This window comes from Mauremys reevesii, linkage group 1 (assembly GCF_016161935.1).
Source record: "Mauremys reevesii isolate NIE-2019 linkage group 1, ASM1616193v1, whole genome shotgun sequence".
NCBI lineage: Eukaryota > Metazoa > Chordata > Testudines > Geoemydidae > Mauremys > Mauremys reevesii.
Window position 1 is genome coordinate 190,430,256 of NC_052623.1, and position 22,984 is coordinate 190,453,239.

Consider the following 22,984-nt stretch of genomic DNA (forward strand, 5'->3'; position numbering starts at 1 on the left):
TTGTCAGAGCAGATAAGAGGAAAAGCTGGGCCTTTTTCGCGCTTTGGGTGGATGTCCCTTTCTGCAAGGATCTCGTCTCCTATGGGTGTTGCCACCTTTTTGTGCACAGGGATGTTTTGGCTCTGTGAGGACAAACTGCATTTGGGGATTGCTCAGTGCAGCAGCCTAGGTCTCAGCTACTGCTGGAAATAGGAAAAACTGTTTCTTCCCTTCAAATATGGAAGCAGTGGTACCAAGGTCAGAGTCCCTTCCAACATCTTGCATGTGTTGTCTTTCTCTTCTGAAGATGGGGGACCCAGGAAACTCCTTTCTTTACTCCCCAAAATAGCCATGTACATTGTCATGTATTGTGCTATTGGGTTGAGTTGTTTTATCAGTGAACCTTGTGAAGAAAGGGAAAGGGTGGAAAATAGATGAATTGTCCAGCTACTCTTCCTCCGGAAACCAATCGGGTTGCAGAACTTCACTGAAAGCTTTACTAATAGAATTGTTGTTCTGACATTATGTAAAAGTGGTATTAATATTGTGTGACTTTTCAAAGAGCTAGATAGATTTATAGGTAGGTAATAGGGATATTGAAGAAATGACTTCTCAATTATAAGAGCACTTGGAACAAAAGATGTGGAAAACAAGGTGTGCTTTAAGGTAAACAAATCTGAGGAAGGAAATGAAACAACCTGGGTGAGGGAAGGGAGGGTGATATCCTTTGGGATTCCTTAGTGCTACTGAGTTGTTCTGCCCCAGGACTGGAGCACCCCCTCTGCCTTATTTCATCTCTCTACCAAACAAGACATTGTCAAATAGCTCAGGCCAAAAATGTAATTTACCTTAAAATTGTTCTAGTCTGCTGGGGAATTTTTCCCTCCAGAGTTTTTATATAGACGATAAAATAATGTTGAATCCTCCACTCTGTCCCCAAGAACTAACCTCCTCCTTCTCCTCCCCCAAAATTCTCACTCTAGTATTGTTGGACCCACTAAAATTATGTATTGCCCCCTGCTGATTTTTTGTAGCAGCATCTAGCTAACAAACATTGTTCTCTGAGCTGTGCTAATGTTATGGATGGTGCTGGCACGCTAAGGTGCTATAGAAATCCTAAGTTATTAAACAAAGAGGATCCTGTTTTGGCTCCATCTAGGACACTGGAAACTATTTATGCCAAGTCATAAACCATGGAAATCACACAGCCCCCTTCAGAAATGAAAGCTCTTATAAAAATCAAACACAGCACCCTTGATAGTGTCCTTCAGAACAAGGCAGTTTAGATAAAAATCAGTCCTTCCCCATGGTCTCCCTCACTGTGTTGGTCCTGGTGCCTTCTTTGCACAAGTGAGCCGAAGGATGAAATCTCAGCAAGCTGAGACACCTATGCAGACTCATCGCCCAGCTCTGCTACCTTTTGAGAACTGGGAGCAGGAATCGGCCCCTCGTTTTGCAACAGGGAGAGGAAAGGGGCGCCACAGAACTGCCCGCCATTGGTTTGGAGTAATGTGAATAGGGCAATTCTGATGGAGGGGCAAGTGCTGATCACCTTGGAAAGCATCACGTGCCCACTGTCTATCGGAAAGATCAGTGCAGTAGCCATCCCCAGGCCTGCCAGTGCTGCTGTTGTTCCATTTCCTTCCTCTGCAGTAGTGTCTAAGGCTAGGTGTGGGGTGTTTATCCGCCACAGGTACAGGAGCTGTCGTATACCTCATTTCTAACTCGTAACTGAGTAACTTGCTTTAACTTTCTCCAAACCCTACAGAGTTGCCAAGTCTGCCCTCCCTCCCTTGATTAACGTTGAACTCTGGCATATAGCAGCCCGTGACCTGCAACCTGGGGAGTGACCCCCTAAAGCCTCTGAATGTCGCTGCTTAAAAGCTACTGCAAAATGAGGGCAAATTGCAATCTTATCCTATTTCTTTTGGTTACAAGGGGTCCTCTCGATTAGTCTGAATATCCAAAGGCACCCTCCCTCCAATCCATGCATGAAACGTCCACAACTGCCGTTCCCCGCTCTCCTGGTGTCAGGACTACACTGAAACTCCAGGGCCAGGCAGGTCCCTGAAGGTGTCTTTCAGCTGAGTGCTGTGCGCACACTACTCATCCTTTTAAAAAAAAAAAAAAAAAAAAAAGGACCAAAAAAGAAAATTCTCCAAATATTTAATTTTCTTCTTTATTATTTGACAATCTTGTATCCCCCGGGCTGTCCAGAAGCTGCATCCTTGATCCCTTCCACCTTTACTTTGAATGTAGTTCCTCCACCCCCATGGGAAAGAGAAGCTTTGACAGGTCACGATGCGCTGCTATAAGCCGGGGGGGGCGGTTTCTTTGTTTTGTTTTGTTCTCTTAAAATTTCCAGCCAAAACCAAAGATTTCCTAATGATTGTATAAACTCAAAACAAACAAACAAACCAAAGACAAAGGGGCGTCTTCAGCAATCCCATCTGGGAGGCCAGCCCTGGTAGAGGAGGAAGGGGTTCCTAGCAGACTGCTAAAGTGGAATGCCTGGCTTCCCAGGGCCTGACACTGTGTGACTCTTCCACAGCAAAGTGGACTCAATCTGAGCCAGGCAATTTCCATCCCACTCTTTGCTAATGTGTTGTGGAGGAAACTTGCTCTTTAAGCTCCCAGAAACCAGGGTGCAGCCACTGGGGGAGGTGGGTTGGGAGAGCAGATGAGTTGCTGCAGCCAATGGGACTCCACAGATTGGTTGAGAAGCTGAAGACTTTGGTGCATGATTGGCTGCTCTGATAGGTGCTTTAACCCTTTGGGGGCTGGGTGATGATGATTAATACACGCTGAGGTGCACTTCTGAGCTTTTCTCCCCCTCCCCTCCCCTCCCCCCCGCCGTGTAACTGCTTGGAAGAGGCTGTCCTGTTGTGAGAAATCTCTTGAAAGAAGAAAAAGCTTTTCATTTCTCCTCTAGTTTCTTTTTTTCTATATTTTTATTATTTTTGCAGCACCACTGTGCAACTATGCATTGTATTTCTCAACCTTTTATGCTAGGTAGATGCCTGTGACTTTTTAACTTTTGGGGGGGATTGCAAATGAAGGAACTTTATACATGGATCTTTTTAATCTCAGTTGACTGGGGGGTGTTTGGTTCTAGGGTCATACAAGCTCTATCCCAAAGCAAAATCCAAATGTTAATAATATTAGCCTGATGCAGATACCAAAGATAATTTCTTTCCTGCAGAACCTTAGACTTGTGTATTAAGTACGATTACCCAGCACTTGCATTAGTCTAACCTCAGTAATTCCAAAGCTTAGATGTATATTTTGGTATATTTCTGGGATATTAAAAGAATTGTCGTTTAAATTCTTGTTTGTTTCAGTGTAATGCTCTTAAAGTCATAGCATGGAGATAACTGAACTGTCCTATTCTTAGTAGTTTGAAATAATAGTATTTTTGTATGTTTTGGGTGTGTCTATGTATGTATTAACATAACAGTTTTCACTGCCTAGGTGTTCATAATTAAAAAGTTCTAAAGTGTACATAATATTCCATAATGAACTTCCACCAGACTGTCAATTTGGATTGCATTTTCACTGATTGCCATTCCCAGCTGGGATTCCTTATTTCTTTTTTAAGGAGACAGCATTCTTAATGTTTCTAAAGATCTGAATTTATTTTTTACATAACTGGGTCAAAGGGTGTCTTCTTTTTTTCTCCCTGGGGGGCGGGGGTGGCCCGAGATTTATTTAAGAAAAATCTTGGAAGCATGTTAGTTTGAAAACATCAGTTTCTCTTTGAGTGAAAAGTTGGAATTTGGGAAAAAAATGTTTCTGCTGAAGCTGGCCAATAGTTTTTAATGAAGCAATGAGTTGTGAATAGCCTGGGCGGGAGGGGATCCTTTTATGCATCTCTTCAGCCAAAGATAAATTTGCAGTCTGGGTGTTAACCCTTTTTCTCACCTCTCCTCCTATACTATCACTTGTACACCTGGGGTCAGCTGAACACTTGAAGTCAGGGACCTTAATGCGATACTTGTACCCAGATGAAATACATTCTCATCTGGTCTTGAGACTGAAATGTGAAAGACCCCTATGATTTTGAAACTAATTGACATCTTTTTCTTGATGAGGGGATAAAAGGGATGCTGTTTCTTTAAAGATGCCTTTTATTTTTTTCCCAGTGGCTGCCTGCAGGTGGCTGTAGGCATTGAGAGATTGTGTAGATTACAGTGAATCAGGATGAAATGGTAGATTTTGTGTAGATGCATTTGTCTGCTGTAATTTTTTATATATATTAAACTTACTGTAACTGTACAGTTCATTTCTGTTGTAAACATCATTAAACCATTTTCCAAGTGTTTTAACATGTATGTACTTGTTTGTGGTTTTTAAATACATCAATAGTTGGAGGGCAAAAATCTCCTTAGTTCTGTTCCTCAGATCGATCAAGCTGGTCCTGAGAGATGTTCCCTCTTGCTATTTGTCAGTTGTGCCAAACAGCTTGCAGGTGATCAGCTCTCATTGAGAAGCTTTTGCTCTGCCACCATTGCATTGTCCACTCTTCTTTTCTAAAAGAGAAGCAGCAGCCTGGGTTGTCTTCTTGGGACTGTGGACAAAGGTTCTTGAATGTAAAGACTGAATTTGGAAAATAGGAAAGGATGCAATTACCATGTGCGTAACACCAGAGCCAGCCCCTCCCCCAAAAGCCAGTTCGTTAGTTTTCAAACCACCTTGCATGTTCGATGCCTTGCGAGTCCTGGAAGAAATACTAGAGGGAACGTCTGAGAGCCAACATCCTCTCACAGCTAGAGACAGCATAAAGGGAAACTTTCTCGTTAACTCCCCCAGGTTAGTGGTTGTCTTATTCCCTAGCACCTATGAGATTTTTTTTAATATGAAACTCTAGGCTTTACTGCCCTATAGCTGTTTGTTCTATACAACACAAATAAGCTAGGACCTGTTTCTTTTTGGCAGCTGTAGACTCAGTGTCTTCTAATTTCAGTGACTGGCAGCTTGGTCTTGTATTATGAAAGTAGGAGTGTTTGATTTACCTTCTCTGTTTGTTATTTTAGCGGACACTCTAGCATATCCCCTTTACTCCATCTTTCCATGCCTCTAATCATTTTGTCTCACAACAAGAATAGTAAGTCCACAAATTTATATTTGAGAGAGCCCCCAATGCCATGTTAAGGGGCTTGCCTACTGCCAGTATTTGTATTGATTTTAGAAACTATATAGTTCAGGTGGTACAAAAAAATGTGGTAGAACCACCAACCCCCCACTGCAGATGCATTTATATCACTCTAAAAAGGTGCTTATATTGGTATAGCTCATTTCAGTAAGTTTACCTGTTTCTAAACCAATATCATTATTAAAGCAGTGCAAAAAAGTTACCTACATACAGACCAGGCCTGAAGATTTCAGCAATATGTGGATGGCAGCCTTCCAGCACGTACTAACCTTGTCCAGCCTGGCTTAGTTTGACGTGACAATTGTGACTGTTCAGGTGGGTGCAGGCAGCTTTTGTGGCGGGAGAGCAACAGCAGGACTAGCACACAGCTCAGTTAAACACATTTACACATCCATGGCTTTCCCATCCATTTTATTACCTCATCAAAAACCTTCTGAATTGCTGAGCCACCATCACCTTTGCATTGAATCTGTACTCCTCATCTTTAAAATTATCCTACAAGGTATTTAAAAATTCTTACATTTTTCGGCTTTTGTACACTTTCCTCAGCAAAATACTCATCACTTGCTGGCATTGTTTTATATAACAGGAACATACTTCGGTGCTGTCTTTTAAGTGGGGGAGGAATAGCCCTTAAAAATTGTGTAGATTGAGCAATAGTGAGGGAAGAGAGAGCTCAAGTTTTGGATTGTTGATTTAAAAAATTCCCTTTTTAATTAAATTCCAACTTTCCCAGTGTTCTCGAGCATAATCTATATGCTGCACCACTCCTGTTTTTACCATGGAACCTCGCTGGTAAAGGTGTCCTAGCTTTCATATATTTCCATTAGCATTTCTGGATGCTGTCCATGTGCTGCAAGAGCTGATCACACTGGGATGTTATTTTCTTGATTGCTTGTTGCAGCCTAGCACTGAATCCTCCTCACACTGTCACGGTGGAGCCTGCTTTTAGCATTTGTCTTTCACTCTAGGAACGTGTCATCATTTACAGTAAGAACAGCTCTCCACAGCTAAAACCAACTTAGAAATAAAGCTAAATTTACAGCAGAAAAATATTGGAGCTAGACTGCCCTAGTTATGCTGATGCAGATTAGCCTTCCTGTAGATAATACTGGGTGTAGCTATAGCACCTTCCTTTTGAGGACCTTAGAAGTGCTTTAGCCATAATTAAATGTCAACCACCTGTGAGGTGGGTATATGGGGCGTAGTTTTGGGTTGTTTTTTTTAAATAGCCAGAGAAACTGGCTCAGTGAGGAGGAGGAAGAGAACCCAACGTCCTAGTCTCCTGCCCGACACTTGCTGGTATGAAACAGCCACTATCATTAGGAATAGTTTTACAGATATGTACATTTAAAAGCTAAAGCTTGAGATTGTATAGTTTTGAAGGGGGGAAGGGAGGAGGGGAACTAAATCCAGACTTGTCCTACTTGGTGCAACGAACCACGCATATGTAATTTGCAGTCCTGAAAAAATGGGTGTTGACTGAATGGCCTTTTTTGGATTGAAAATTGTTTCCCTTCTCTCCTCGCCCAAAGCATCTGGACTTCTCAGTCTTGCCCATCCACTGCACGAATACCACTTAGTGAGGGGGCAATGGCTGCATCTGGAGGGCATCATATGTGTCCTTCGTTGCGGAGCTGAGTCCCTGAAAGAAGAAAGAGAGGGTAAGGTGAATGAGGTAGACCTTGGACCAGTCGCCTGAAATGGGAAGCGGGTGTTCAGCACACTAATCTGTTCTGTAGCAGTGATGAGAGGCACTTGTTCAAATCACTACTTCCCTTGAAGATGAAAGGTCAATGGTTGTCAGTTACCCTGAAGGTAAGATGCATGCTGAATAGGGGTTAATGAAAAACATTGCTATAGCAACTCCTCCTGAAAGCTCACACAGTGCTTTACAGTACTAACCTCAGCAGCAGCACTTCCACTCACATAGTGGCTGTGTCTGAACAGCGGGCAGACGTCTCAGCTAGGTAGAGCTACACACCACAATAACCTATATCCAACTGAAAGTGCATTCTGCCTGCCTAAATTTCCCTCTGCACTGACCCAAGTAAGATGTCCTTCCCAAATTCTGAGTTTAACACCACCTCCTGCCACCAGCCTGGTGCATTTGGTATGGCAGCAGCACTGCAGATGGAAGAGTACTCATCAATCCCTTTTTCCCCAGTTCAGTCCACCTCAACCCCTCTGATTTTCTATTCCACTACAATGTATGGTCTTTGGCATCTCTCAGCTTTATTTACTTTACTTGTCCCAGCATCCTTCGCACTGATTGCAACAGTATACTAAAGTGATAAACAACCAGCACACAAGATTGTGGGGTACTTGAGGCCCAAAGGCGCCATCTACAGCTAACTGAGCAACAAGCTGCTGGAGGCTCCCGCAGGCTGTGGATACTGGCTAAAAGCAAGATGCTCTGTGCCACTTTAAAAAGGTAGGTTTCCTAGCTCATTGGCTGATACTGAACATTCTTAGGTTTACTTGATCCTCCATCCAGTCCTACCTTTCTGTGAGTCTATAGTCTCACAAGGGCCTAGTTGAAACCAACCTCGAATAAAATCATTGGTTAGAGCTGACCTGCCAATGACAATTCAGGTTCATGGCAACTTTTCAGGTAGGTATGGGTCTGTGTAAGTTATGTTTACCTGGCATGTGGAAGACCCAGGTTCAAGTCTTTGTTCTGCCTGATTGAGATCAGAGGGTTTTTTCTTACCCCAGTTCATTACAAATCAGGCAGAGTAGAGACTTTAACCTGCGTGTCCCACATCCCAAGCCAGTAACCCAATGACCCAGCTGTAGCATGAGTCAGTATCCATTCCATTTAGCAAAAATGTTCTGTCCTACTACTGGGGAATCTGTAGCGATCTAGCCTATAACTAAGGCCTTTGTGGAGACAGCTTCTCGGGGAGATCCCACTCCGTCCTCAGCTACAAGTATGACCACCATGACAAAGTTGCTCACCAGCAGTTAAGTGTAGGAGAGAAGGAAAAAAAGCTCTCTCTTTCCCCCCTGTTCCCCCACCTTGACTCTCCATGAGGAACTTTCCTAGGGAATATAAGATAATCATCTGAGCTTCAGTGCCTTTAATGCATCTGCCAGGCTCCTCCAAGAGCCCAAATAAACTTCAGTACTGAAGTAGGGCATCTGGGATAGTATCCGGGGGCGGGGACAAACCTACATTTTGGTTCAGTTCAGTTCTGCTTCAAGCCACCAAAAACAAAACAAAATTTGGTTACTGTTTAGAACTGATTCACATCAAAATTTCAGTCTTGGTGAAAGTAAATTCAAAGAGTTAAAACTTAATTGAAGCTTTTTTTTTATTTTGCAACTTTAACATGAAAAAGCAACAAAGAATGGGCATACATATACAGAACAATGCAGCGTTGCATGCAGAGGCCTTTAGGTGTTCTTCAGCTTCTTCTTCTGCAAGACTGCATCTGAGAAAGTGAAATGCACTGCAATGCTGAAGAATCTGTGTCTCATAAGGTGCCACAGGAAAATTGTTTGTTTACAGATCCAGACTAACACGGCTACCCCTCTGAAACTTTAACATGAGTTTTCATAGTGTTTTCTGTTAAACTTTTTTTTATGAACACTTTGTTTTAGTTCCCTCAGATCACATCTTTGACCATTTGCTCTTTCCTATCTAGGACCTCTGCAGTGAAAGGATAAGTGAGTTTAGGACATGGGCCCGGCCTCAGGTGGAGCATCTGAAGGAATGCATTGCCCCAGAGGATGGAGAGATTACCTTTTTCCCTGGGGCTTGAAAAGTTACTAACTCCTGGGACCAGGGAGCATTCCACTTCTTCTCTCCCTGCAGGGGAACCTCAGAGGGTACGTCTACACAGCAATAAGAGACCCATGGTACAGGGTCTCAGAGCCCAGCCCAATGAGCTCACAGGGTTCAGGTGATGGGGCTAAAAGTAGCAGTGTAGATGTTTTTGTTCTGAAAACAGTCTCAAAGTCTGGGCTTCAGCCTGAGCCAGCTGACCTGGGCTCTGGGACTCACTGTCATGGGTTTGTATTGGCACATACAAATATCCAGCAACGCTTCATATATCTCTGGGGCCTCATTTGGTGTACAGGCAGCTCCCACGCTGCCCCTCTCCCTCCCCATGCTTGTGGACTTGCCTCCTCCTATTCTCCTTATACTAGGGCTTGGTCTACACTAGCAACTTAAACCAACCTAAGTGCGTCACTACAGCACAGTTATACTGACCTAACTCATGGTGCCAGGAGGGCTTCTCCCCTAGACATAGCTACTGCCTCTTGGGGAGATGGAGGACCTGTGCCAACCGGAGAAGCTCTCCTGTCAGCATAGGTAGCGTCTTCACTGAAGTGCTACAGCCTTTTTAGTATAAACAAGCCTCAAGCCAGGCCTGTTTATTGTCTCAACTAAGTTCACAATAGCTTAAAATATTGAGCTTAAAAATGCCAAACCTTTATTTTAAACCCCTCACCCAACTTTTTTCCTTTCAGTTCCGGTTCAGGTAAAAATACCAGTTTGTCCTGGTGCTGCAGTGCTCGTTTGACTCCCTGCTGCTACTCTACCCTCTCCGCTAGTGATCAATGCTCCATGTGCAAAAGAAAATCCTTTAATGAACGTGCCTGTTCAATTCTGTAAGATAACGAAAGCTGCTTGTTGACTGGAGCTGGTGGTCACCACCTGCCCTCAACCAGGAGAACTAAGCTTTTGATTTTACCTTTGAGTCGCTGCAGATGCTAGGCAGCCCTTAACCAACTGTTGGTCATAGTACATAGCAGGTAATTCAGGCTACTTCAAGAACAAGCAGCCATGTCCTTTCCATGGTACAGCTGACCTATCTGGAGCAGGGGCTATAGAGCAGACAGAGGGAGCAAATGATTCTTCTAGGAAGTCCAGCTGCCAGAGTTTTGGAACCAGTGTAGAGCAGCTCCCTCTCCTGCTAGAGAATCCAAATAGCAGGGACATTTAAGATGATCTGGGCTACTTTTAACAAAGGGTTACAGAGGGGCGCTCTTAGCTTTGAAGTAGCAGCAGCCAGGGGCGGCTCTAGCAATTGTGCCGCCCCAAGTAGGGCGGCACGCCGCGGGGGGCGCTCTCGCGGTCGCCAGTCCCGCGGCTCCGGTGGACCTCCTGCAGATGTGCCTGCGGGAGGTCCACCGGAGCCGCCTGCCACCCCCCCAGTGGCATGCCGCCCCAAGCGCACGCTTGGCGCGCTGGGGTCTAGAGCAGGCCCTGGCAGCAGCACATCACCTCTAGTCAGACGGACACTCTGAAGCCCCACAGCATCATCCATTAGCAAAGGTTAGACACACAGTTAGCAATGTTCTCATCAAATGCAGTGATTTGATTGCAGCTCCTATGTATGAACTCCCTACCTGGTAGACAGCATCATTCCCTTTGCCTCGCCGCCTCTGGTGCTTTGGGAAGTAAAAGAGAAGCCATGGATTAATAGCCACTACTGCTTTATGTAGTGGGGGTGCTGTGATTTACTGTATTTCAATATATAGTGTTCACAAAAGTGCCTCTTATTTTATAGCCTAGATACAATTAAGAAATAGCCCTCATTTATTTATCAGGTGGTGACTGCTGCATGCCATGTGGGGGCCAAGTGACTCTGCACTCTATTAAATACAGAGGACAATGCAGTAAGTTTCCTAACCTTCAGCTATTCACCCAGCGTTAATCTTGTGAACAGCTTATGATGCAAAGGAAGCACTCATGGGCCCTTTAGGAAACAACAAACAGCCAGCATTCAGTAAAATGACATGCATGTAAATAGCCGCACCCCTGTCTCTCTCGGCTTTCAGGAGAAAAACCTGCCTTATGACCTGGATGCCAATCAATGAAACATTTCCCTTGGAATGGTGTTTTGTCAGATTAACCAGCTGACCACAGTATCATGCAAGATGCAGGTTTCCAAGTGTGACATTTCAAAGAGTGGCTGCAGCAGTCCGTGGGCACTACAATGTATGTACGAAAGGGTGAATGACAAGGTGCACGCACACCCCCATCTGAGGGGGTTAGGTGGACGTTATCAGCTGTAGTGCCCACTAAAGTTAACGTTTACGCTAAATGCCCTTGTTTTTACAGCTTTCTGAAACAAAATACTCTTAGTGAGGATGAAATTCTCTGATTTGTCTTTTTCTGGGGGTGAATTTTTGTTTGGAACTTTGAGCCCAGGCGCGTACCTCTTTGAGTGACAAAAGGGAAAGGGGTATTTACATTTTTTGAAAACAAGTCTACCTACACAATTTTAGCAAGAACTACCATAAAGATGCTTAAGAGGTGAAACTCAGCAAGGGTATGATCCTTACCCAGAACCATGAGCTCCTTTATTTCGTTTGAGGGGGAGCACTTGTAAACTGTGCACCAAGCATGCACACCAGATTTTTTCCAATTAATATCAAGTGAATTTTGGAATATAACATTCAGAACTTTGGAACTACAGAACTGATTTTCTACAGAACTGATTTTCTTAATTTAAGTTTCCACTGAAACTTTAATTAAACTGGGAAGGAAGAAAATTAGTATCATGGTTTTTAAAAATCAGCACATTTACTTTTTTTCCCCTGAAGTTATTCTGCAGGCACAGAACTGAATGCCCTGCATAAGGGCAGCAGTGTAACCATTTGTTTCTAGTATCCATGGGATGCTACCTTCTGTCTAACCTCTAAGGTTGCACTCAAGTCATGAACAGAAAAGTAAAAGTGACATTAATATACCTGGTTTTTGTAGAGTGCTTTTCATCAGTAGCTCTCAAAGCATGTCCATATTTAATGTATTAGCTGTTTAGAAAGCACTAGTAGACTGCAGCTGCTACTGGAAAGAAGTCAATTCTTGCTTTAGTGGGGTGGTGGTTTTTTTAAATTGGGAATTCACCTTGTGTGTGATAGTCATGAGGATGTGTGTTGTAGTGGGAACCTCTTATATGGGGTGGAAAATCCTTAGCATCATTATACTTGCCCTTGTTGAAAAGAAAGGTACCACTCACCTCTCCCTTCTTCCCAATTTCACTGTATGCCTCGCCCATCTTGTCCTTCTGCAAAGACTGGCAACCAAATTTAGGGAACAGCGTTAGCAGTGTAAGAAGCCATGCTAGCCCCATTGATATCCTTAGCCACACTGCAGAGTTGCTCCTTTCCCTCACTTTCACTTCTAATCCCCCCCCCCCCCTCAGACAACTCCTAGCCTTAATTCCATCTAGATGAGGTTGGTTCTTTGAGACCTTCTCCATTCCAGTCTGTCTTAAAGCAGATTCTTGGCAATTTGACAGCTAATCAAATCCTTTTGTATGACATCTGGCTCTGAGTCTTCCAACCCTTCTCTTAAACTTAAAAATGGAGGGTTTAATCCGGTTTCTTATATGTTCTTCCAATCTTCTTCTTCTAACTGCAAGCATCCAGTTTAATGCATTCATTTCCACTGTATTCAAGATCTGCTTCTCTCTCTCTCTCTCTCCCTCAGTGCCCAGAATTTGGAGCCATAAAAATGTGCAGGCCTCGTTACTGTCTTGCAAGATCTTTGTTTTCAATTTGCTAGGCATTCGCCTATTGCAGAGCAGTCAGCTCACTTCTCTCCATTTAATCCATGCCTTTCCTGTTCTGCTTAAGTTCATTGCTGAGCTCACCTTTATCCTCTACTATCAAACCTAGGTCCTTGAACTCCTGTACCTGTTAGTAATAGCTGCCCTCCAGACTTAGTCTTGGCACTTTCCTGCAAGGTATCAAATCTACAGCCCCTATACTCCGTTTTATTGCAGCTGATTTTCATGCCATTTCTTTCAAGTATGCCCCTCCATCTCTCTGAAATCTTTCATTTCCTCTTTGCTCTCCCCCACAAGCACATCATCAGCTGCAAAAAGCATGTGGCAGGGTGCCACTCTCTGGCTGTTTTCTGAAAGTGCATTAAGTACCCATGTAAATAAAAAGGGACTTTTTGCCAAGCCATGGTGTACTCCAGCTCTTACTAGAAACTGTTCAGTTTCTCCATGTGGCCTTCTAACGGTGGTAACAGCCCCCTGATACAGATCCTGGATGAGCCTGGCTAGCCTTCAGCCACCTGTTTCATTCTCATACACCACCAGATGACTTTTCTTGGACTGTGGTCATGAAGCATCTCAAGAGCTATTAGTACTATGTGCAGGGTTTTCCTCTATACCTCAGACCAGTTGGTCTTTGTATAGCATAGTGCATGGGGCAAGCCACTGAGTATGCAGCATGAATGGAATCGAACGGACTATTTATTTTACCAGCACTTCATCTCCATATCACCAAGGTTCAGGGCACCCCCTTTAGAGAGAGAAACTGAACTGAGGGCCAGGCAGAGGGTGGAGGGAGAGAAAGGAACTCTGCAAGGTCAGAGAAAGAGGAGATCCTCCTGGATGTGCTATGGGAAGGGATTTGCTAACTCAGGTGGTGCTGAAAGTCTGTAAGGGGAACCGATTGACTCCCACGTGCAGCTGAAAATTCCCAGCACAGGATGAAAACCCAGGGAGAAGTTGAGCAGGACTCCAGTGCTAACTCTCCAGGTCACTACTGTTCTCTGCTACCACCTAGGGTAGGATGTTGTTCCCGTTCCCTGTGGTTGTGTTAATGAACCAGTATCCCCAGTAAGATGCTACTGGGGATGCAGTTAGTTACAAGGGAAGTTCTGCCAGTGCTGCTTCTGAGAGATCAGGCAGGGGGCCAGCTGGAAGCAAAAATATTCCATGGACTGGGGCAGTAAGTGCAGGGGTAGGCTGTATATCTCTGTGCAGTCCCCATCCTCCCGCTATGAAGCAGGTCAGTCTAGCTCATTTTGGGGAAAGGTGACAGCATGGGGAACATATCCAAAACCTGACCCACAACATCAGCACAGACATTGGAGAGGGAGAGAGTGTCTCTCAAACACTGCCTTTAGCACCCTGCAGCACCTTAATTTACTCACAGTGTAAACTGTGTCCTGAGATGACTTCTTTCTTCTCTGCTGAAAAACAAAGGGGAAGAGCTGAGTAATCAACATAGTGTCAGCATCCTTTACCTCTGTGCATATGGCTGTGTATTAACCATGCCCGTTTTCATAGCTATGGCTATGTACTGACATGTTTCTATGTATCCAGTGTACAGAGTGGATGCATATTACTGCCATCTTTTTCTGCATACTGCTCTCCAGCCTGGCACCTGGACAGATGTGAGTAGAAGAGCTACTGCTACTTTGAAGGAGTTGTTTATTTTTTATGCTTACTGAAACCTAATCCTTCCTCCCTTGATCTGCATAGCTGTCCTCAGCAGGAAAACCCTGACACACTGAGCAAGGGGAAGGCGTCCCCTCCCTCTTCCTCTCCAACAGCAGTGAGGTCTCAGCAAGTGCAGTTATTATGACTCTTACGTTACTTCACTGGCACTTGCTCAAGCGTCACACAGATCTACAGTGAGACACTCAGCCCCTGTATGCCCTGCCCCCACATCCGTTGGGTTTGAGATGGAGTGTGATTTCCTATTCTGGGCTGTTGTGAGCTCCTAAGAAAGGCGCAGAGGGGAAGATTTTACTGTCTGCACATCAAAGACTCCAGCTTTGTGCTTTGTTAGGACTCTCCTGTCTCTATCCATGGTCATCCCTTGCCTTGTGAGAGACATGAAGAGTGTTAACTACAGGCTGCAACACAAGCAGCTAGCAGGGTGTTTTGACACTCCCCTGCAAGGGGGGTGTTAGCTGTGCCGCAACAATCTTTAGCCTATGTTAGGGAGATGATTTAAAAAAAGCAGCAGTGGAGATATACTAGCAATGCCCTCCTGGAATGGGCACAGGTATGCTGCCAAAACTGCACATAGCTTCGGGCCCTTCCGCGCGGGGACCCGTTCCGACCCGCCAAAGCCCCCGTGGCCCCAAGACGCCAAGTGCCGGCGCGGCCGCCGCCCGGGCGGGGCCGGCCCGCCGGCGGTCGGGGGCGGGGGGGCGCTGGCTTTGGCCTTCAGCAGGTGGTGGTCCCCCCCCCGCGAAGGCGCCCCGCGCGACCAGACAGGCCGGGCGGCGGCGGCCTCTTACCCGGGTACCGGGGAGCTGGGCGCCAGCGCCCCCTCCCTGCCGCCCCTCCCGCCCGCTCGGGCGGGGGGGGGGGGGGGCCCCCTCCCAGCCCGCCCCCGCCCCCTCTCTGCCGGAGGGGGGGGGCGGGCGGGGGGCGGGGCGCGGCGGCGCGCGGCGGCAGGCTGAGAGGAGAGGGCGGGAGGAGGCTCTCCTCTTCTTGGGGGGCCCTGCGAGCCGGGGGCAGGCACAGTGCCCCCCTGCCCCCCTCTGGGCGGCCCTGCATAGCTTAGGTCAGTTCCCTGAACCAACCAACCAATCTAGAGTGCAGCTCTGCTGGTTTGAAAAACAAAGAATGCATGCACCCCTCAACAACATAGCTATGCCAGGGAAAGGTTTCAGGGGGTTAAGTGAAAGACGTCTAGCCTTAAGCCCACTGTGGCTAAGGGCATGCAGGACCCTCGTCTCAAGAAGTTGAGCTAGTGCAGGATTTCCACAACCAAGTCAGTTTATGTTGCCCTTTAAATAAGATACACTGCCACTAGCCAGCAGCCCTCAATTCTAGCCACACCATGGCAGCGTGCCAGCTGCCAAAGCCTGCTTAAGGTTAAACTATCACTTGACTCTCCAGTAACTGCTTTAGCATTAAGGCATCTACTCTGGTTGTGGACAAGTCGTGCGGGGCAGTGGAGATGGCACATCAGACGTGCGTGGCTAACAGGATAATGGTGCCCTGTACACACTACCCAGGACATCGTGTGAATGGGCACATGCACATCTCAGAGAGGTTGAGCACAAAAGGAAAGTTAAACAAGAGTGCAGGCGAGAGGAAGTTACCTGATTTCTCCCTCCCATTTCAAGGTCAGAGCCTCTCTTTTTAGTTCCCAGAACATCATATTCATCTCTGGTTGTACGAGACAATTTCTGCAATGAAAAAAAGGAAAAGTAGTCAGAGTGACAGAGATTGTGCTAATAAGCAACTTAGATCTTGGCTTAGTTAACACTGGAAGGAAATTCCAGTTCAACATCCAATTTACTGCACAAGTTATAACTGATAAATAAGCCAAGAAGTAGTTTTAAAGGAAAAATAATCAACACTAATGATGTAGGGCTGTATGCACCAACCACCCTGCTTGCTAGTCTACCCACTAGAATTCAGATCTTCCTGCCCCAGAACCACAGGACCCTGCCGCTAGAGCTAAAGGCAAATCACAATTACTTGAAATAGGATTATGGCTTTTATACTGCCTCCCTCTAGTAGCTGGGGATGTACACTCATACACGGAGCAGATTTGATTCTATTTAACAGAAGATACACTGATGCCATATCTACATCAGCCACGACATTACATAATTGATTTCTTTTCCCCTTTAAAAAGTCATGATTTGCATTCAGTAAATCCTGTGCCTGAGCTAACTCTTAATTGGGATGATTTACTTTACAAAGTAGACAAATATGAAATGGCCATGATAGAAGTACCCAAAATAAGGCATGATATAAAAAGAGGATAGATCAAATGCTTCTATTCTCCCTATCTCATATCACAAGAATGAGAGGACTTGAAAAGATGGCAAATTCAAAAAACATACAAAAGAAATACTTTTTCATCCATTCAACGATTAGATGATCCCGTGGCCATCTGGTTGAGGTCAAGAACTGAGCAAAATTCAAAGAGACTGTACATTTATATGGATAAGACTATCCAGAGATTAACAGTTAATGCTAAAAAGATTATTGGAAGAGATCTAACACTTCCATGCTTCAAATCTTAAACTAATCTCTAGCTATCTGGGGCTAGAGCAAACACTTCATGAGGAGCAGATTCTCACATCTGCCTACTGTGGAGTTGTTTGCATTGTCCAATTCAGCATCTGTACCGGCCACTATAAAAGACAGGTCTGAGCCAGTCTGGTACTTCCCATGTTCTAGGATACACAGCAAGTCACATGACTAGACCAATGGAGACATGGTGACTCATGAGCCACAGAAGATAAAGTGAGCCCTGTTACTTAAAGAAGAACCAGAATCCCCCCAGTGGTGCTCAGATTCTGCATGTCTGATCCCACCTCATCTACCATTCAAATCCAAAACCTGGAAATGGACAGTTGTTACTTTTGGGGTCTAGCTCTGATCTTGCCCAGATCCCCCTGCCCCATCCTCCCCCACTCACCCTTGCTGCCTTCTGGGAGGAAGAGCCACAGGCCTCCACCCTTCCTGGGTTCTTTAGAATGGAGCCACCTCAGGGACTACACAAATGTTTTTGGGTGTGCAGTTCCTGTGTGGGACACCCACAGCAGGGAGCAGACATTGATGCTGCTGCCGCCCCTGGCTGCCCTCAGTGGGGAGAAGAGGGTTAAGTCAATTCCTATCTCTTGCAAAGCGCCAAATATCTGGAAGCCAGTTATGGGAAGGGGTTTGTGGATGACGCATTTAAAAACACAGGAGCAGCGAGTGGGGGCCCTGCAGACAGACAGGATGTGGGAGAACAGAGGCCGAGGGAGGGCAAGCAAGCAAACATGTTGGAATGAGATTTCCACTATTTGGATTCTAATGCTGGATCCAAATTCAGACCCAGCCAGCTGTCTGAATTAAATATCCAACCTCCAAATGTTACCTCTGGGGGTATTTGAAGTTAGATTTGGACCCCAGTAGGTCAGTGAATCTCAGTTTACACAAATTCATCCATTTCCTGCAGCTCAAGACAGGATCAATCTCTGACCAGCAGGCTCTTCCACTTACTCTGGTCTCACCAAGCCCGAGAGGCAGGTAAAACATCACTACAAGCATGTTCCTGTTCCAGGTCTAATGCTGAATTCTGGTTAATTAAGCAAGGGTAGGGTGACCCCTCTCTCTCTCTCTCTCTCTCTTCCCCTTCCCAAGAGTTTACTATACTAGTGCCTTGTCATGGTTGAATGGAAGACAGTCATGCCACTGTGCTGTGCCATATTGTCCCTATCAGCAAAGAGAGAATCTGACACGGTGTAAGTGTGTAGAAGAAAAGCTTTATAACTAAATTGATCCCTCAGCATTAGCCAGCCTCTTTACCTGACAGCAGGTAAAAATTAGTGTAAATATGTTAGTTTATAAACCTTAAACCACCTTCCTTCCTTAAATAAAATAAAATAATAAAATTAAATAAAATTCTAGTAAACCTAAAATTAATTCCTGTCAGGAGATTAACAGCACACTGAGACGTTGTGGGGTTATTTAAAAAATACCCAGACACTTATTTGTGAAAATACATAATATTGTACACTAGCATCACATACTGTACTATCACTATTACAAGTGTAGTGCTCTGGTCCCTTACTAGAGTACGCTTTATAAGCATAGAGGTTAGACTTGGTACCTTATAGACCATCTATAATCAACTCCCTTTCCAGCGACCCACAATGCAATTCAAGCAATAGTTAATAAATAATCTGGGAAGCGTTCACCTTTGACCCTTAAAGTGTTGCGTTCCAGAGATCCATATTCTAAACCCTATCACACGGAGCAGTGAAGAGATGCAGGCGACTTAAAATGAGGCTACTCAAATAAGCACACGCTACGCAGTATGAGGTAGTACTGCAGGGTCAGGCCCTCTGTAGAGGAAAGCATATGCAGATGGGCACATGTGTGTTTCATGGACTCACAGACAGCACTCTGTGATCCACACCCCACGCATGCACTGGACAGGCTGCATCTGCCAACTGGAGCACACCAGCTCAATACTAGAATTAACTTTCTGGTGAATGGACGTGCCAAGTGCACCTCCTGCACGTTATAGAGTCAAGCCTTAAACCAGAGTCCTAGTGTTCTGTTGGTAACAGGGGAGTGAGAAGGAAGTTTCCCCCAAGGTGAGCGGTTAGGAGCCAGCCCCGGTGGGAAGTCACTTCCCCTTGTAGCTACTACACTGCCCACTTGTGATTGTTCCTCATTAGTCTGCCTCATCCAGCCCAGCCTGAGAGCCTTCTGGCCAGAAGAACGCCACCTCATTCACAGGACAGCAGGAGGAGAGGAGAGAGCATGTCTGTATGAGCGGATTAAAAACATGTTGACCTAAGAGCAGCAGTAACTTACATTATACACGTCATTCTGGCCCTGCAGAGCCGGAGGTTCAGGGGCGTTGCTGAACTGAAAGAGAGAGAAAGCAAAGTGAGCACCTCGCAACGGCAGCATAGTAGATACAGCCCCTGGGGGAGTTATTCTTACCTTAGGTGGGGAACCTACAGAGGAACAGCCTGGGGCCCTGCCAGTGCCATCAAGAGTTTGCCATCTGGGGTGCCTAAAAGGGCCAAAAAACTATACAAATTCCTGCCCTGCTCTCCGCGGGAGCTTTCCTTTGTATTTCAGTCCACTCTCAGGGATTGGTCATCCTTTCAATGGTGCTTTACAACAGCCCTTTGGAAGCTTAAACACAGACAGGATTTCCTACTGAGTGTTCCCCTCCACTATGCATGTGCACACTGGCATGTTACAGCAGGGGCAGCGTCGAGCTCCAAGCCAATGCACGCAGTCCGTTATTGGAAAGTCTCTCATGAGGACAAGGGCTGCGACCATTAATGAGGTCTTTCATTGGCCCCGCCCTGAAGGATCCAGTTCTAAAAGACTGACACCTTTTAAGGCCCCAGGATGTGCAGTGGCAAAAGGTGCTATATAGATTGGGGGAGGGGTGTTTGAAAATTTTCCTCTTAAGTCTGAATATTTTTGCTCCCATCTGCACAACTTTTGCAACCAGCCACACACACTTCTTGGCCTGCCCAGGCTTAGTTGTTTGTTGTTGGTTTTTTCAGCAGGGAGAGGGAGGAAGGGAAAGCGTATAAATTAAAAGCAGACATTTGAGTTCTGAGATTTTTCAAAAAGTGAAAAACCACCAAATTTTTACAAGTGTTTTAACCTCTCATAGCTCAAAAGGAGCTTGTCCTAAACACTTCAGATTTGCTTTATGTGCTGAAAACTAGCAGACAGACTCCAGAAACGTAAACTTAGTCTGACATTTAGTTCCCCACACACACACACACGAATGGCATAGCCTCCTTTGGATATTTGGCAGGCCGTGTAAGCTACAGAGCTTCTAAATCCCCTTCTTACCACAATGGAGTTTATAAGGTCAGTTTGCATTGCCTATTCATTCATTTTATAAAGATGCATCTCTAGGGGCCCATCCAGTGCTCTTAATCACAATATAAGCAGACAAACGTGCACCCATAAATATATCCACATCAAATGAGGCCCTCCTCAGCAGACTGACTGAGAAAAGAGAGAAGAGACAAGCTTTGCTGCATGCTTGGGAGATTAAGAAGTCTGGTCTCCAATGGATTGTGGGGTGGGGTTCAAAATAGAGGCTTCTCAGAGAGCACCCTGCTAGCAGCTCCTCCCTTTCACGGAGGGCACTCCACTTCAGCCTCTGCTGATCCTGACTAGCGTAGTACGTATTCATGGGAAGAAAGATGATCTCATGGAACCAAGTCCCAAACCTACACAGTCTACAAGGTCTGTTAGTGCAGGCTGATCCCTGGAAGCCATGACAGCTCCTTAAGGCGGGTTCTTTGCCCATGCCATTTTGAATCAGGTACAGTAGGACACTGGCTCCAAGCACATCTCTACAGAGCAGCTGTGCCTGCCATGTTGGAGCATCCCTCACCTCCACTACTTGGAAGGGACGCAGGCATCGCTGTATACCCGTTAGCGCCACACTTACAGCTAAAGCGCTTACCAAAGACCGTATCAGAGGGGTAGCCATGTTAGTCTGGATCTGCTTTACCAAAGACAGCACATTCATAACTTGCGTTTAAGAGCTCTGTGACCCCAGCATTGCATGGGTGAGGAGGGGGCTCTAGCAATCAGTATGGATCTCACCACCTCTGCAGTCTGAAGGTGCTTGCCGGCTGCTGTAGCAGGCTTAAAAGGGGGCTGGATCAATTGTAGTCACGCAGACCCTGCCAAAGCAAAGATGGCCAAAGCAGGCTGATGGCTTGTCAGGGGCCAATATCAATTCATTTAAATACAATTCCATTACTGGGCAATGAGATAGCCAGCAGTTCTGTGCAGGCCCCCTCAGCTCTGCCTATGCAACAGCCAGGAGAGATACCAGTTCTACAGCCCAATAGCTAAAGCAAAGAACTGACAAGCTTTACAGAGCCTCTAAGTGCCACAAGACAAAATCGCTTCTGTTCTAGTAATTTATGAGATCTGCTGGGGAAATAGTTACATTTTTAATCCCACTGAAGCTGCTCTGGGGCTCCTGGGGAATTCAGCAAAGCCTCTTTGTAGCCAACTTTCTACACAAGAAATCATCACACAAAAAGCTTTCTACCCCAGGCATGCTTACATCGCAAAAGATTGATGGAAGGTTTGTCTACACCGAAGGGTTTCAAGACTTGATACAGGGGTAATTGGGAGAAATGTAATGGTCTGTGATATACAGGAGATCAGACTAGAGGATCTGACAGTCTCTTCTGGCCCTAACCTATGAATTTAGGCAAGGGATTTGCACTGCATGTATGTACAGAACTTTGTACACAGACACCACTTTCTAGAGGGAAGAACACCAGGTAGACGGGATTTGCATGTATGGACTCCTCTTGCTGAGGGGAATCAGAACAGCTCCTCTTTGCTCTCCCCATCAGGACACTAGGAAGGCTGCAGCGTCCAATTTTTTAGCTCCATCTTAAATAAATGGAAGGGTACCAGGGATGGGTTGATCCTCTTGCCTCTTCCTCTGAAGCAGCAACTTATTTATTTGCTATCACTGAATTATTACTGTATACACATCTAGTTAACAGCTAGACACACTGCAGAAGGTAGGCTATTCCATCTCCTATGGGTAAAATCCACTGCCTAGCACATGCACCTGCTGCCAATATTCAAATCACCCTGCAAATCTGTCACTAAGCTTTAAGCTTAGAAGGGGAATGAATTTCTCTCACTTTGGTTTCTCACTTTAGAGGCGTTCTGGGCTGGGAACAAGCAACTGCTGGGCTAGTTCACCCCTGCTTCAGCATCTTGCTGCTCCAGGTTCACAAGCTCCTGGGCAATTTTACTGAGCCCTCCCTAATGATCACTCTTTTTCCCCCAACAGCAGGACAGGTCCATGACTCCCGCAGTCAAGTACAATGTGCGTGTGTGGGGCATCCGTCTGTCTGCCTTTTCGCTCTGGCAGGCTCACACAGACTAGCATTCCTAGAGCAGCACTTTCATCTGTTTCGTGGTGGCTACGCTGCCTTGGGACACTGTTTTTCTGTGGAACAGATGAGTGCCAGGGCAAGCTTCCCCTCTGCCAGCCCCAACTAGCACACCTCCGCCCTGCCTTGGAGGGACCCGCGAGAAGAGAGATCCAGTTCCAGGCCTATTCAATCCTTGGCTTCTCTGCGACAGGCTGACTTAGATTTCCAGAAAAACTTTGACAAGGTCCCTCACCAAAGGCTCTTACGTAAATTAAGCTGTCATGGGATAAAAGGGAAGGTCCTTTCATGGATTGAGAACTGGTTAAAGGACAGGGAACAAAGGAATTAATGGTAAATTCTCAGAATGGAGAGGGGTAACTAGTGGTGTTCCCCAAGGGTCAGTCCTCGGACCAATCCTATTCAATTTATTCATAAATGATCTGGAGAAAGGGGTAAACAGTGAGGTGGCAAAGCTTGCAGATGATACTAAACTACTCAAGATAGTTAAGACCAAAGCAGATTGTGAAGAACTTCAAAAAGATCTCACAAAACTAAGTGACTGGGCAACAAAATGGCAAATGAAATTTAATGTGGATAAATGTAAAATAATGCACATTGGAAAAAATAACTCCAACTATACATACAACATGATGGGGGCTAATTTAGCTACAACGAGTCAGGAAAAAGATCTTGGAGTCATCGTGGATAGTTCTCTGAAG

At 45.6% G+C, this 22,984-nt stretch overlaps 1 protein-coding gene across 5 annotated transcripts in view; it reads right to left on the bottom strand.

Annotated features, from left to right (window-relative positions):
- Positions 1–5,525: 5,525 nt before the first annotated feature.
- Positions 5,526–22,984, bottom strand: part of CD247 (CD247 molecule) — an 82,968-nt gene continuing 65,509 nt past the window's right edge. For 4 of the 5 annotated variants that reach the window (XM_039521116.1, XM_039521130.1, XM_039521139.1 and 1 more), the window contains 6 exons: positions 19,180–19,233; positions 15,954–16,040; positions 14,043–14,081; positions 12,109–12,165; positions 10,493–10,534; positions 5,526–6,776 (listed from right to left, as the gene is read on the bottom strand). In XM_039521116.1, coding sequence (XP_039377050.1) covers positions 6,711–6,776; positions 10,493–10,534; positions 12,109–12,165; positions 14,043–14,081; positions 15,954–16,040; positions 19,180–19,233 — 345 coding nt within the window. In that variant the 3' untranslated portion in view covers positions 5,526–6,710. The remainder of the gene's footprint in view (positions 6,777–10,492; positions 10,535–12,108; positions 12,166–14,042; positions 14,082–15,953; positions 16,041–19,179; positions 19,234–22,984) is intronic. The other variant, XM_039521125.1, reaches the window with a different exon arrangement.